A 16,817-nucleotide genomic window follows, 5' to 3' on the forward strand; every position below is an offset into this window, starting at 1 on the left:
ATAGTTGTGGCAAGTCGGGTCAGTTAACAGTTACATTACTGAATTTCCATCCTTGGCTCTAAAGGAGAAAGGCAAGAGACCCCATTCAAAGAAGCCATCATTGGATGAGGCCACTAGACAAGAGCTTAGGAGAAAGCTTTGTTTTAACTATAAGGAGCCATGGGAACCAAGACACAGATGCTTAGGCAAGGGAATAATCGATTACATTGAGGTTGTGTTAGACAACGAGAAGGAGCATGAGTAAATGGTACTAAAAGGTATGGTCAACAATTTTCCAAGGAAGTTAATAGAGAGGATTGCCGCACTAGTAAGATGAGGGGGCACCATCCCTCTTGCTGATAGTCCAAGGTAAACTATTTTCTATGCGTGGGGGACTCTCCAAGGACAACAGGTCATAGTCACGCTCGACAATGGGGCCACACTTAATTTCATTAACTCATCACTTTTGAAATGAAGAGGTTTACCTATAGAGGCACATGTGTGATTCCAAGTCAAGGTGGGAGGAGGAACCCTCTTATCGTATACAAGAGGAAATTTATAATAATTGTTTACCATATGGGGTAAAGAAATTAATGCATCTAGACAATAGATAAGAACAACAGAACTCTTTGTATTATTCGCATATGCCAAAGACATTACATTATGCTTCTCATGATAATTACAATGATCTCGGAGGGTGTATAAATACTTTCCGAAGAACTTTCCCAAAGGAGTTTGTCAGCTACATACAACATGTTGGCTACATAACAAGAACCTTCCCGAAGGCCTCGTCGGTTACACAATAATTACGAACGACATACACCCTGTCGGCTACACAATGTTTACCAACGATAATAATATGCAAACTGAAGATTGAACTACTACTGAAATAATATTGATTTTCAAACTAATAAAATTAGATACATAGCAGACTTTTCAATTCACTAATTACTCCAGCATTATAACACAATGTTCGAGTAATGACTTCCCATCTTGTTGCTACAGTAACATGAATAGTGATGTGCTACAGTGACATGAATAGTGTTACGCTACAGTAACGTGAATGGTGTTGCGCTACAGTGATGCCATAGTAAAATCTGCCTTCAATTAGTCCAAGACCCTTATAAAATCATCCCTTCAAAATGGCATAAGCATTGGACAAGAAGCGGGAATGATATGAGCAAACACCCAATCTGCCTATAGCTGGGAATGCACCCAATCTGACTGTTAATGAAGCTGATAGCAATGAATTCCAAAGGCCAAATCCCAAGGGAATGATGTCTAGAATGTCATAAGAGAGGATAGACATCCTCTAATGCCAAGAATGGATTTGCAACTCACACATCAATTTTTTTCTCATATTCAACCTGTTGAATGAAGCCACTAGCGCTCCTTTTTATTCTTTCTGCAAGGGTCCATTCCACTCACATGGGCAATGTGGGATAAAGGATGTGTGATATAAAACATATTTAAATAATCACTTATGTCTCCCTTCGGCGCCCCTTTTTGATTTGCACACATTCCCATAAAATTTAATATTAAAGTAACACTTTAATATTTTACAATTAAATTAATTTATACTTTAATAATACTTCAGGCATAAAAATATATTAGCTATTGGACTCCGAATAGCACAAGTGATAGCTCATCAGAAAGTTCTCGCTGCAGAGTATCAAATTCAATCACCAAAACTAGCCTCCCCTGTATCCTGCTGACTTACTAAAAATAGTATGCCTGCCCGAGACTGAGGAAATCGACTCTGTTTTGGCCCAAACTGGAGATGACTAGGACAAAACACTCTAAGATCCCTTTAAACCCTTTGTTAGCCCTTGGGACCATGTAGAACTAGGCTAACGTGCACATACTTGGTCGACTGCTAAAGTGGCGACATACAATCTATCAATCTTTCAGTGAATTCCGCATAAGTATTTATTTGGTCATGCCCTAGTGTGATGGTGCCATGATGCCACCATTCATGCGCCACTCCCACCAAGTGTAGTGCTGCAAATTTGATTGCTTCTTCTTCTGACATTGGATTAAGTTGGAAGTAAGTATTAGCCTTCATTACCCATGCTTGAGCAGATATGGATCCAGATCCGTCAAATGGTGACAGATAAACCTTACAACTTTCTTTTGAGATCATCGTTAAAATATCCTCGGTTTCCACTTCTGGAATATCTCATTCTTAGTTCTGCATAATCTTTGTAGGATATATCCTTCTCCAAATTTACATTATTCCAGCCTTCTCTCAACTGTTCTTGAACTTCATCAAAGGTTGTTTGCTTTCCTCCATGTGGTACCTTCGTCTGTGGAGGAAAAAACGACATGGAAGGTCGAAAGTGTGCTGGATGAGGGTTTGCCTTACCCAATACCGAGTTTGCGCTGTGACCGTTTTGTTCACCAGATATTTTATTGTCTACCAATTTCCTGAGAGTTTCTTCCATAAGTCGTTGAGTATCATTGATCTGTCTAATTCCTCGAAAGATCTCTTAGTAGCGCCATGAGTTTGGCAGCAGTGGGTTCTTGTTCCACCATTCTATCAACTGAATGGGATCTTCTTCTCTTTGGGCTATAACCTCTCATTCACTGTCCACAAGCTGACAAGATCGTTGGCTCTGATACCACTATAATGTTCCGCTTCTGTCGGAAACTCTATTGCCATTCGGTAACAACGGAGATTCGTACGGTAGCAACAGATGTTCGTACGGTAGGGGATGCGGGGTGTGATATGGTGGGGTGTCGATTGGAGTCAAGTTGTATGGTGGAGAGGTCTGAGAATATACCATACAGTATGGCCTGCGTAAGGTGATTCCAAGGAGTCGTACGATGGAGTGAAGAAGGTTGTAAGTTGGTAGTGGAGGAGGGATATAGGTGTACAGGGAGTTTCAGATAGTAAGGGGTTGATTTGGAGGGGCTGTACGTTGGCAGGGATGAAGTGTATGGTGGGGATAGGGGCGTTTGATGAAGAGCGTGGTGGGGAGGAATGAGGTGGAGAGTGAATAAGAGGGAGTACTTGCTAATGCATAATTTGTATGATAACACGGAAGGAAGAACTAATACTCGCATATACTAGATAGTTGTTCCAATCAGGAAATATAATTGCATACAAAGATGTTGTGTAATGTTTCATTTCAGGTACGTGAGGCAAGTTTTGTAATGTTCCCCTTTCCGGATATACACCCGAAGGTTGAGATGTCGTACAAACCGATGGAATGTCGTACAGTCAGAATTGAGACACTATATGCTGGCAGCAAGGTGCCGTACGGTCAGAAAGGGAGGTCGTATAGTATAGGCCAGAGGTGGCCATATGGCAAACAGTCCGTATGGTGGGAAAAATGCCTGTATGGTGAGGGGATGAATCCGTACGGTCTGCTTGAAGACAACTGTATAGTATAATTAAGGAAGTCGATATAGTGGTAGAGGAGGACCATACAGTAGGTAGGAGATGCCCACAGAGCAGTTTGAATGGCCGTACATATGCCTAATAGGAGGATGTATGGTGTGGATAGGATTGACGGAGAGGGCAATCGCAGAGAGTGGTATGAGGAATTGATGTAGACAGTAGTGCGCAATGATTTCCGATAATCCAGATATGAGATAGATAGTTCCAGATATGCCAAACAGTTGATAACAACAAAATCGCTCCACAATAGATATATCAATATTTGCCAAAATCGAGCCAAGAAACATAGATGGAATAGGGTGAGGGCTAAATCCCACCGAAACCACACAAGCCAAATAGGGAAGATTTTTCACTTCCGAAATGGCGAACGATCCAGAATCCAACAGGAATTCGCAGTACATAGAAAATAATCCAAAGCATACCTAAAGACTACTTACAAGCCGTGCTTAAATACCCGTCAGGAAACTTTTCGAGGGCGTACAAAGATAGCCGACGACGACAAAAACTACAGAAACAAAATAAAAATGGGTCTGAGATATATTTAATCAATTGGCCCATTAACAAGGTTTAATTAAATAGATTTATTTTATGACAGGGACATTACATGGTGCTCCACATGTGCCAGATCCAAAGCAAAGTAACACACAAATGGAATAGGGTGAGGGTTGAATCCCACCAAAACCGAAGAAAGCCAAGTAGGGAAGATCTTTCACTTCCGAATGACAAACAATATTGAACTCTAACAGGAATTGGTAGTACAAAGAAAATAATCCAAATCGCATACCAACTACAACCTACATGCCGTGCTTAAATACCCTTCGGAAGAACTTCTTGAGGGTTTACAAATATAGCCAATGACCAAACCTACAGAAACAATAAAATAAAAATGGGTCCGAGATATACTAAATCAATCGGCCCATGAACAAAGGTTTTGATTAATTAATTATTTTATGACAGGAACATTACAATCATTGCACAATGTGTAATCACTGCATACAATATGATTTAGATCACTACATGTTATATTATTTCTATATGTATTTCTGTTGCTCCTCTTCCATAGTCATATTTGCTATTCTTCTTAATCTATTTATTGCCTTATATCTTCTGAGTCTGCAATTCTCATTGGATTGAATTCTTATCCTTGAATTTTTTTGTATACATTAATTTTAAAGGGTCACTACCTTTCATCAAAATTGAGTGACCACTTTTCATGGTTACCTTGAGAATAATATAATATTCCCCAAATTGATCTCTCTTGGACGATCTCCTCAAGTGAGGCCTTCTCCACTTTATATTTTCCAATATGAGGGGAGTCACACCCCTTCACCATGTTTGCCCTTTTTAAGGGTCACAACCTTTCACAATTACCACCCTCCAAAAGATCCATAACCTTCCATCATTTCTGCTTTCCATAAGTACCACCATTTGGAAGAGACACACCCCTTCATCATTTCTTCTTATTGAAGGAGCGAATTTCTTATTTTCTTCTCATTTGAATTTTCCTTTCGATTAAAGATTCACATCTTCCATTCTTTCTTTCTTCCTCTATCCTTATCCCCTTTTGAAATGAAGTTCTCTTCTCCCTTTTATATCTCATGTTTGAGGGAGTTAGAACTTTTCATCTAATGCCTCTTGATTACTCATTAAAATTAACTAAATTTTAGTTACAACTCATGGTTATGTTTACTTTTGTATTTGTAATTTAAATTTAATTTCTTTATTCTTTTACATTTTAATATTATTATTATATATTGTTAAATCATATTTCAAAAAGGGGACATTACACTACATCTCAGATTTCAGTGAAATGAATCTTTATTGGAGTTATCAAGACCCCAATTAAAGCTTGGAATTATTATGCATGTTTATAATGATGTAGTGTATTCTACTATCTATCTATCGGATGATAATCTGTTTGATGTGGTTCCTTAACAAATATGCCTTTCTTGTCCTCAACAACTTTGCTTGACTATCCATATTGCTTTGCAAACTCCTTGAATCATATCCAACTCTATTTATTGTTCTCCTGCAATTTTAACATTCCCGTGGGCTGTTTTTATCAACCATTTCACAATTCAATTTCCATTGTGCTACTTTGACATTATCAAAAGTTGTAAAGGGTTTGAACTATGATATTTTTCTGCCTCTAATTCAAAACTGAGTTTATCTCAGTGGACAAATCTTTTTGCATCTATTTCAAACAGTAGGTTATCTACAACCCAGTAGAAAATTCGCAAAATATTCCCATAATTGGATAGGAAATCAATTTTTTAGTTAGATCATCGGTATTTGCCTAATGCTGAACAATCGTCTTCTAAATTCATCATTTTTAATTCCTGGTCAATGTAAATTTTTCTTACTTGCTTATAAATGGTAGTAACTCTTGAAACCTTATGGTCAACACTGTCTTGATGCTTTTACTTCCTTACATCTTTCCTTATTTTTTGAGTATACAACAGATTTTCCAAACTCCTTTATGATGCCATCACTTCTTTGTTCCCAAACTTGTGCCTAAGCTCCCAAAATTCCTTGTGTATGAAGCAAACATTTTCTCTTCTAAGTTTGTTTCAGCTATCATTAGTCTTTCTTCCAATAGGAGAAATCTTCTTTGGTTGATTAGGAGGAGATCCATTACAGTGGAATTGGGTCTAAGGCACTGATTACTTTAGTTTTACAACCTTTTTGATAATGTATTGGGCTTCTAGTTCTACACGTCCTTTTTCCTTCATTGTTTCTTTTCTTTCTGTTTCAAGGTCGCGCTAAAAATTTCCACCCATTAGTTCATTCAGTGTACCTTTAGAAATACCATGCTTGCTGCCTGTTTCATTGAACTTCAACTCTATACTGTACCTATCAAATAAATGGTACCCATGTATGCCGACAATTATGCTAACCTCTTCTAGATTGATATTGTAATGTTTACCTTGAACTCCAATATTCTTACCATGATGTCCCAGGCTTTACGACTTGTAAGATGGTTTTGATCAAATTTTATGTAGGCTAGATTTTGGCTGTAACAATTATTCATTGCTCCAAATCCCTTCCCCAACCACACTAAAAGTGCTGGAATTTCGCACTTGGCAATTTCCACATGCAATACCTCCTACACTCAATATTAAACCAAGAGATATTTTCCATACATTGGCTGTAGGATTGCATTCTTTTGTGTAGAACCAAAAATGTAATGGCTAGATGTCGCCTTGTTCTAGCTGTAAACGTTGCAACAATGGTTAGTTTTTAACAATGCCACAATATGACTGAAAAATCTTCTTTGATTGCCAAGAAAACATGGAAAGTGGCAGTAATGTTGAGGGGAGCAGATTTATAATTGGTGACCCTAGTTAAAAGTTTCCTTGGCTTGTATCTATGGTAAACATTATTCATTCCTTATTAAGTAAAGTTGTTGATTCTCAACAAGAAAGACCCATATTACAATTATTCCATTTGGTAGCTACCCTAGAAGTGTGCTAGACCAAATATCACTACGATTAAGCATCTCATTTTTGGAAGAGGTCATAATTGTCATTTGTCATTCATTGATACTTCTCACACATATCATTGGCAATTCTTGGAGCCTCATCTTTAATGCCTTGAAGCTCTACACACTTTCTCTTGGATTCCAATCCTCCAAGGTCCATGATATATAAGTCTTTGCATATTTTTTGTTCCACAAAGTTATGATGAATATCTTTCCTTTATGATTGTAGGAACTTGTTTAGTCTCATCCTTGATGTATCCTCTAACTTATTTATAGTTTGATATCCAAAACACCTTACTATATTTAGTTGTAAAATCTTGAACATCAAAATGATGCCTATTTTTGTTGTCACCATCTAGTATCAAATACCTCATAGTGACTGTATCTATTTGTCTATCATCCACAATCTTCTCTTCAGTGGAGGTACTTGGCTCCCACGAGTGATCTATGAGCTTTGAACCTTGATCCACTTTGATCCTCAAATGATCACTCAGACTCCATGTGCAAAAATAGTTCGGAATTCTAAAACAAAGAGTCCACATGCTCTATACTACAGGTTGTATCCCTTTCTCTATCAACTTTCTTTGTGCGATTTCCATGGTTATGAGTTTTGTAATGACATGGGAAATACCAAAATTGAATTATTCACATACCTTAGGCTGTAAACAAAATGATTATAATCATTTGCTGCAAAACAGTTTTTGATTTAAGCAAAAACAGGTTTTTAAGGGACCCCAAAACCCTTTACAAGAAATCAGATCAAAAGATTAAAAATTGACAGACCCCTGGAACGACATGCCAGCAAAAGCAATAGGCCAGCTACCCAATAGAACCAAAAAACCAGCAACAAGACAACAAAATAGGATAGAATGATCAGAACCAAAAGACACACCAGAACAAAAGAGACACAACCTTATACAAGGTTATTGAGGATATCAACCACCTTCTCCTCCATCTGGGTCATCCTTTGAGCCACCTTCTTAAGGTCTTCAATGGCCAGGGGCAAAGAGATGAACGTTTCCTTCATGCTAGCCCTAGTGCACTTCCCTAGACGTTGGGCTTCAACAACCGACACATTCTTTTCTTGCTCCACATCTATAGTAGCCCTCTCTATGTTGTTGGACTCTACCTTGGCAACAAGAGTCCTCATGATCTTTGTAGTAGAGTTCACAACCTTAAGGGTATGCTCCATTATCTTTTTGAGGGTTGCCTCTGTCTTGTCCACTTTGCGAGATAGTGAGTCCAACTTCTTCTCACTTAGTTTCCTGGCTTTTCATTCAACCTCCACTGAATCCAAAGTAGATTCTTCTCTTCAAAGGTCCACCGAGAAAAGGTGGAAGGATCCAAAGCCTGCTTCCCTCCAAACACTTCAATATTTTGTTGCATCTCCTCAAACTTAGACGCAAGGGCACAATTTTTCAGGTTGGCTTATAATTTCATGAAAAGCCTACTTTAGAATCTCGAAGGAGTAGAGAGCTTGAGCATTCGCAGTTTGTAACACCTGAATTGTAACTTCCATTTTATCCTCAAAATTTTCAAGCCAAATGTCAGCAGAAACCTCCCTAGGCTTATTCTGATCCGAGAAATCAGACTCTTCGGACTCAATGGGAGAAACATGAACACCATGAATCATAGAGCTAGTGAAGTCTTTCAGGAACGAAGTCTTTTCTCTCTCTTCAAAATTCTTTTACTGCTCTCATCAATAGAGCAAGTGGACTTAGCAACAGGGGAACTACTGGTTAAGTGGCAGCAACAAAAGGACCCCCAATGAAAATTTCTCTTGGCACCATCACATCACTACTCTTACTCATAGACTCAACAGTAACACCTAATCCCACATCCTCCTTTCCAGCCTTCCCAGTCACCTTAGAGGAACCCACACAGGAGAAGTGAGCACATAAGGGGCTTTCAATCTCAACTTTTGACCACATAGAGGAGGGTGAGTCTCTTCGTGGCTATCCTCAATATTCACCCTTTCACCCCCTTTGAAAATAAGCTGTTTAGATGCAGGTTTTTTCTTGGGGAAAACCTTAGGTTTCTTAGTTCTAGGAGACTCCTCATCACCATCTTCCGTCCCACCGTCTTTTCCAAACTCTTTGGCCCAGTAATATTCCTATCTTCTACTCTCAACACCTTCTCCTAGGGGTTTCTGGAATCTTAGCCTGGAGATGCTCAAAGAGCAACAAAATAAGCCCTTGGTGGAGCACTAGTTTCTGAGGGTTGGGGAGCACCAGTTTCCTAGGCTTCTTCTTGTGCTCAAGAATGCTGGCATTAAGAGATGAGTATAAAGAGAAAGTAAAGGAAACCGTAATTTATGATTAAGGAAAAAAAAGTGATAATTATGCACATATGCAAATCTACAATTAACAGTAATGTACTCCATAATGACATGTACAATCTTCATCCAAAATGGCTTGAGCTGAGAAGGTTCAAAGTAAGAGTTATTACTTTTAACCAGGGCTTCATACTCATCCTCCATTTTCTATATCTTCACAGCTTTGTTGGAATTCCCTTCAAAGGGATTCCAGTAACCTCCTCTATGACCTTCTCATCAATGGTGAAATCCTTGCTGGACAGTGAAATGGAACCATTCTCCTAGTCTTGAACAAAGGTCTACATAATATTTTGTCATACCCATGCAAATTTTTCAGATAAGGAGCAATCCCTCCCTCCCTCAACTTTCTGCAGACCTCTTCAACCCTCCTCCAACTGTCACATGTAGCAGGTTCAAACCGCTTCAGATTTCCCCCATTCTAAACTTAGCCAAATGACTGATTTGCCTGATCAGAATCCAATTGTCAAAAATGGTGGTGTTTACGAAGAAAATAGGCCAAAAAATCACCCACAAAACGTGCGAGGTGAAAAGCATAATCATGGAAATCAGCCTCGAGGGACAATGACCACACATTTCACTGATTTGAGAGCCTTTATGTGTCTTTGACATTTTTAAAATCTTCTTTTCTAGTTCTGCCAAGGATATGATCAAAATGTATGAGGGCTTTAATATCATTATTAAAATTACCTTCTCCCTTCCATAATATAACATCGTTCAAATAAACCCCAAGGTTGGTGGGCCTATCCACCACCTTATTGGTTTCCCTATAGGAGTGGGCAATTTAAAATTTTTCAAATCCCTTCATATTATCTATTGACACCCTTATTAAATTGTCTATAATCGAAGAAACAGGCACCTCCCCCCTTAGGCGGCTTATAATGTTGTTCGAGCACCCTTCTATCCAGACATTTTTGTAGTTAAGGTGCCTAGCAATAACTAAAAAATGCTGAAAAAAAGTTTTTTGATAATCCTTAACACCATTTTTGTGACCCAAAACTTCTGAATTTGGGCTAATTGAAATTTCTTTCTTGAGTGCATATTCATCCTCAGTGCTCTACTGAAAATCAATGCGACTCATGATTTTGAATTTTGAAAGACAGTGCATGATTTGGTGCATCTTCAACTTGAACTCTTCCCATCCAACAAGTAGTCATTTTTGTCTTCCCTTCATTTATATTTTGGTGACACATGACATCATCGGAAACCAATAAAACTTCTCCTGTGAGAGACTATTTATCTTCAACTTTCTTTTTAGGTTCCTCTTGTTCTTGCTCATTGGTGTGTTCATATATTTGTGGCCCTAGTTGTGTTGACTGGCTTCTTGTGATTCTAAGTCAGATTTGGACTTCATTTCTTGTATCAGAATCGAACCTTTTGGGTCTTGTACCTTGATGTCCTGCTCAACTATATTCCCTATGTATTCATCGATAATGGTTGACAAGTGCCTTCAAGTTCCTATCAAAGGGAACACTAACTTTTAAATCGTTTGGCAACCTTTGAAATTGGTTTACAATTTTGGGGGTCTCAACTTCGTATATTTATTTGCTCCTCTGTATTTTCATCAATAACTTTTGAACAAAATCAATGTCCTCTTCCTTTTGTAAGGAGTTCGGTTGAAAAATACTGTATTGGGCCTCTATAGAATCTTTCATCTGTATCATCCTTTTAGACTTTCAAGTTTCTATGAGTGGAGTGCATCCATCATCACCATGTCAGGTGGCAGGATTATAGCTCAGATACCATTTGAAATGTCCTTTTTTAATTCTCTCTATTTTTGTCTTAAACAATTAATCTTTACTCACAATATTACTGGCATATTTAGTTATATATGTTAATTCAACTTTAAACTTATAATTCTGATAATTATCAACTTTGCATTTTAAGTTATGGTTCTCAGTTTCTGGGCTCTGCCTGTTTAACTTTCGGGGAGTGATTTTTTATCCTCCAGACTATTATTTTTTGAATAATGTATTAAATCCTTTAATGGTAATGCCTAATTTATCAAAACAAAATATTTATTTTAATTTTTGCTGTAATCTTTCTTCTAATTTGCAGCTTCCTCACTTTGTATAAATGCCTTGAAATGTTTCTTAATCTCTAAGTTGGGGGTTCTTGTCCACTAACTCGACAAGAGAAATCAAGATTTTCATCCTTAAATTTCTGATTTTTGAGGGGTTTTGTTCTTGGGCTGCTGAATAATTCACAGGGATAAATATATATAATATGTTTTTGTATGTCCTTTCCTTGATTGATGGACATTACTCTTCGTTCACGTGCCTTTTGACTTTTCATCAAAACTAAATTTCATTAAATTTCAGTTTCTTTTTATAATGTTAATTATTCTCTCCCTCTCACTCTTTACCGACTACCACAAGTGATTGAGATCTTCTGAATGAGATTTTCAAAATCACAATGAGAATCAGAGAAAGTTTGCAAAAAGTATATTTGGAACTTGGATGTGATCATGTAATATATTTTTTGTATGAGAAGTACCTGGGGATTAGTATTGAGATCAGTAATATAATGTAACAGATATGCGAAGCAAGACTTCGGTGCTTAGCTTGGAAATCTTTGAGCTTGGAATTGGTGCAAAAAGGCTTCGAAGCTCATTTCTGCTGCCACAATTATCAGGGTATGTATTTTAACCATATTTGCTTCATTGAGTTTTGTTGGTTTCTAGGGGAGATGTACTGACTCTCAAAGCTGTACTCCTATGCGTACATGGGGGTTTTGGGATGAGAATTTATACAAATACTTTTATTCATACAACATAAACGCTTTTGTTTTAATATCATATGGTACAGCTTCCTTCCCTGCCTGATGGTTCCTTTATTCTTCTTGTACACCAAGAGCCTTAGACCACAGACAGCATATACTGGATATTGCCCCTTAAAGATTAGAGGCTCCTGTGGTCCAAACACATGGACAAGGATGGTTATACTTGTTTATGGGGAAACTGCAATACTTAAGAGGTGACAAGAAATTTTCATGATGTGACATTTTTTTGCTGAAAAGGGCCACTTCTTGACATGAGAACACTGTGAAATTCTTCCTTGGTCTCCTAATGTATGCTCCTTTACAGCATATTTGACCATGAAGAAATGTTTTAACTTCTTCTTGCATAATTGGATCTCTTTCATCCCTTTTGCTCCCAACTATTATTCCTTCTTACCCCTTTGCAAAATTGGTGAAAGCTCATTGTACCCTGTCATAGGTGCTCAATTTGTTTGGGGAAATTGATTTCATGGTTTTATTTTATCTGAGTAATCTATATAAAGTTCTATCTTCCATTCCTATTAATTGACGGTAAGCTTTCCATTCTGGGTATCCTAGCACATTAATGTACTCCTCTTGCTTGCCAAAATTAGGATGCTGGTGTCAGCAAGTAGTTTTTCCTTATTGTTTGTTTAAAGGAAACTCAATTCCTTCTATCTGAATAGTTAAGGTTTTGCAGAGACTGTTTCCGTGGGTTTTTGTATATGTGATTTTTTTGAATTTAGTTTGTTCTTCACATCTTTTTACCAATGATGGAGGTTGGTAGCCTGTTAGTTAACTAAATCCAGTAAAGTGAAGTGAGGGAAAAAGGTAGATAAATTATCAAGGATAAAGAGAATTCTTTATTAGTGACTATCTCCTACTGAAGACAATTCAATTTTATGCTGTAAAAGTTATTCAAATTTTAGCCTTTTAGTAATTCATCTTTCAGCTTTTATTTGTATGTAATGAGGCTCTGCGTGTATTTTCTTTTGGTAAATGTTTGTAGAAAGTCTTCTACGGCATGTTTTCTTTTCTTTGAAGGTACTTATTTAGATGTCTTTTGATCTTTCACCAAACTTCCTCTGCTTCTGTCTTGATATCACAGTTGCCTAAACTTGTTTTAAGAAAAAAATAGCATGGATATAACTCTGATAGAATTGTCATTGCATTTAAAATTCAAATAATATGATTCACATGGTATTCCATCAATATAATTGACATTACATTCTAATGACAATTCTCATAATGATCTAATCATTCTAGCTGTCTATAGTTGTGTTGTAGGGAAAATAAGGCTTTTTAATCTCCTTGAAGCATTCTCAAATTGTGGGCCTTCAATATCTCACCCATCTGTAAATTTATGTGCTGAAATACATAATTGGAACTTCATTGGTCTTTCTATTATGGAGTGTTGAGCAGAAGGGGTTAAAACCCTTAGTGTGCCGAGCCTATGTAAATTATATGTCCAAATGGATTTAACTGTCAATGCTCTTATGATGTCTGCATCTTTGCACTAAGGATATTATAGCAACAAAGCACTAATGTGGTAAAAAAATTTATGCGGTCAAGAAGTGGCAGACCTTGAGCACTACAAATAGTAAGAAAGTAGTTAGTAGTATGTTGTACACAGCAAGTAATTAGTTTTGAGAAATGAAGTATCAAGAAAATCGCGAAGGCCTATAAATAAGACGACTTTCCTTAGTGGCATTAAGAGATATGAGGATGACTTAGATGACAGATATCTCCATCAAGTGTCACCAAGGACAACCACTTCCAATCATGGTGACAAGACGACATCTATGTGAATCACCACTAGAGCAACAAGAGAGAAGCATGTTACTAAATATACTAAATGAAGATGTATACCATTATGATAAATTGGCACCTTCATTGTAACAATCATCATATGATGGGAATGAAAGATAGCAATCATCATGACCATCAAGAAGATGATGCGAATATAACCAAGATATTGTGAGCATCCATTAAGTATTTATTGCTGTGAAGTGAGAATACCTGAGAGCCTGATAAAAAATCATCTAATCATCATCATGGAATAACAGTCAGCACACTAATCAGAATTGATAGCTAGGAAACATTGAACGAATCATCCACGTATGAAAGCTAATTCTTACTGAATCAAATATCTGATCAATTGATTGTGTAACACTGCATATCCAAGAATGATCACAAATGAAGACCAAGCAATGTTTCAAGTAAAGATTGATCATCTAGCATTGGACAGTTAAGTAATCTTGCGAATCTACATAAAGACAGTAAGCATCTGATTGCTTCCATCAGACCAATCATACATGAAGATAAGACATTATGAGAAAGCCAGATATATTATCGATGATATCAAGGAAGATTGGATCAGTAGTTGGCAGGTTGACCAAGGCATATATGATGGGAGAAATTGATGACATTGATTAAGATTGTTAAGCATCTTTTGACAAGTTCTGGGAAAGCATTGATCAATACTAAACAACAATATTAGTAAGACAGCGTCTTGAAGAGATTATAACTATTAATAGCAATAATCAAGAAAATTGATTTAAGGGAATAGTTGACTAATCAGATGATTAGTCACAACCAACGATAATGACAGAAAATGGATAAACAATCAAACAAGAATCTATTAATGATAAGTGGCAGAGATTACATATGCAAACTAATCGATATTCTCTAACAAACCAATAGGAACAACTTGGTTGACAGATCGACTTGTTATGAAGAAGGTCAATTGGTAAGAGATTTGTCTCACTGGACATGATAAGGCGGAATGCCTTCAATTTGCAAGATAAGATGGCTATCAAATCCATTCCTTCCAGCATCAAATCAGAAAACCTTTTATGTTTGATAGTATCCATATTTTGATCTGCTCAATCGAGCATTTTCCTTTGGCATCAAACAACTGCAAATTTAAGGATTAACAACATCATCATTGTTCCAAGATAATATATTCCAATCAGAACAACTCATTGCAAGAAGCAATACCCTCTTAGTTGCATATTCATATCGACATATCAGAGAACAGCATATTCATAATTGCACAGCTATATCAATATATCAGACAGGGCTCTAAATAACATTATTACTATAATCAGAAGTAGGTTCATTGCATAACTTACATCGATACATAAGGAAGAGCAGAGATCTCTATACATCTGCAGATTGGAATATCTTAACTTTGCGTAAATCGTAAAGTCATATCAGATACAACAGTGATCTAATGTCCAATCCAAATATTGTTATTTGCAGATTATATGTATGATCTTATCATTACTGATATGTAGGCCTAATCACCTTGCATATATTCAGTTGTCCAATCAGAGATAGCAGTGGTATTTTCATATATATCTTATCAATTGCATAATCTGAATCATAGGTCAAAATATTGTTATTGGCAACTCATTGCCAAGGGCAAAAAAAAAGATATCGAGAAATTTCAGAGATAAGTCTGAATTCTCAAGAAAATGTTGGGAACTTAAAAAATTGCTTAAATTTAATTAGAAATGCATTTTTTTTGCAAAAATCAATAAGGAGGTGGATCTAATGAGTCAGTAAAGGAGTAAACATACCAAACAAGCTGATCTTGGTAAATAAAATGCAAATAGGGTGCAAAATCGCATCCTCACATGGAATGCTAATGACTTTGATGCAGGGGTACCTGAGGTCCCTGAAGATTTTGGTATTTTTGGTGAAGACTAGAGGTACTCGGCCATCTTTGTGGTATTTCTTGGTTGGAGACTTGACTGAATGGGCTTGGTGCTCGGTTGAAGAAGAGGTGTGCTCGGTCGTCATTGAGTTGTCATGTTGGCCGAGGAGCTCAGTTGTTGAAGAATTGCTTGATATCTATACTGTTAATCTATACCGTTGCTTGGCAATGCTTGTGGTTTTTGTAGACACTCAATAGTATGGCTTATAGGATGGAGTTCTTGTGGATTGGATCTTTATCCTTGGTGCATTTAATGCACGAGGAGTGTGATCGTGATGTGGAGCGATGGTGGGAGTTTGTGTGGGCCTATTTGGGTCTTGCTTGTTTGTCCTTTGTGCATTTAATGGGTGTTATAAGCCTTCAAAGGCATTTGGTATTTAATATTTGTTATAGGCCGACTTGTGGCTTAAATATGTATTAAATGTAAGGGTTTATTTTATTTGTAATTTGCTAGGCCAACTTGTGGTTTAATTGGGTATAAGTAGAGGGGTCTTGTGGAGTTTTGAGTGATAATTCAGTTCAACATGGAGTAGCTAAGAGAGTGAAGTGTAGCAGAACTAGTAGATGTGGCTTGGGAAACATGGAGATTGGTTGGTGGCTTGCAAGCACAAGTTTAGATCTTGCTGGAGTTTTCTACTAGATTGTTGTCGTGCCACAAATTTGGACTTAACTAGGGTTTGGGATTGGATCTTGAGGGATCTTGCAAAACTATTACTTGCTTTGTATGTGGCCGTAATTGGGAAGGCCTTACAACCCTACACATTGCATGTAATCAGTTGTTTTATGAATAAAGAGTTGAGTTTGGTATTAGATCTTGTATTTCTATGTTATTATTTATATTCCATTGTGTGGTTAATTGCTGAAGAGGTTCCTGACCTTGTTGATATTGGCATAGAAATATGTTTTAATGATCAATTGGTAGATTCTGACATGGAAATTGGGGACTGCTTGGTCGTAGACAATTAGGTTGTTGTGGGTGATGATTTCTATGTTGCAGAGCATCTTGGTTCTGAGAGCTTGGCATGTGTTGGTGATGAATTTCATATTGCTACCAGTGTGGATTTGGTTTTGGATCGACCTGTTGTTGCCGCGGATGTGGAGTTTGATTCTCTTATTGCTGAGATGAATCGTGGTGATAAGTTGC

At 37.2% G+C, this 16,817-nt stretch overlaps 1 protein-coding gene across 2 annotated transcripts in view; it reads left to right on the top strand.

Moving 5' to 3' along the window:
* Positions 1 to 16,817, top strand: part of BASS2 (Sodium Bile acid symporter family) — a 221,522-nt gene that overhangs the window by 43,018 nt on the left and 161,687 nt on the right. For both annotated transcript variants that reach the window (XM_089799937.1, XM_089799938.1), the window contains exon 3: positions 11,731 to 11,830. In XM_089799937.1, the coding sequence (XP_089656063.1) occupies positions 11,731 to 11,830 (100 nt within the window). The remainder of the gene's footprint in view (positions 1 to 11,730; positions 11,831 to 16,817) is intronic.

This window comes from Cupressus sempervirens, chromosome 9 (genome assembly GCF_028749045.1).
Source record: "Cupressus sempervirens isolate cs-2001-9-10 chromosome 9, ASM2874904v1, whole genome shotgun sequence".
NCBI classification, from domain to species: domain Eukaryota; kingdom Viridiplantae; phylum Streptophyta; class Pinopsida; order Cupressales; family Cupressaceae; genus Cupressus; species Cupressus sempervirens.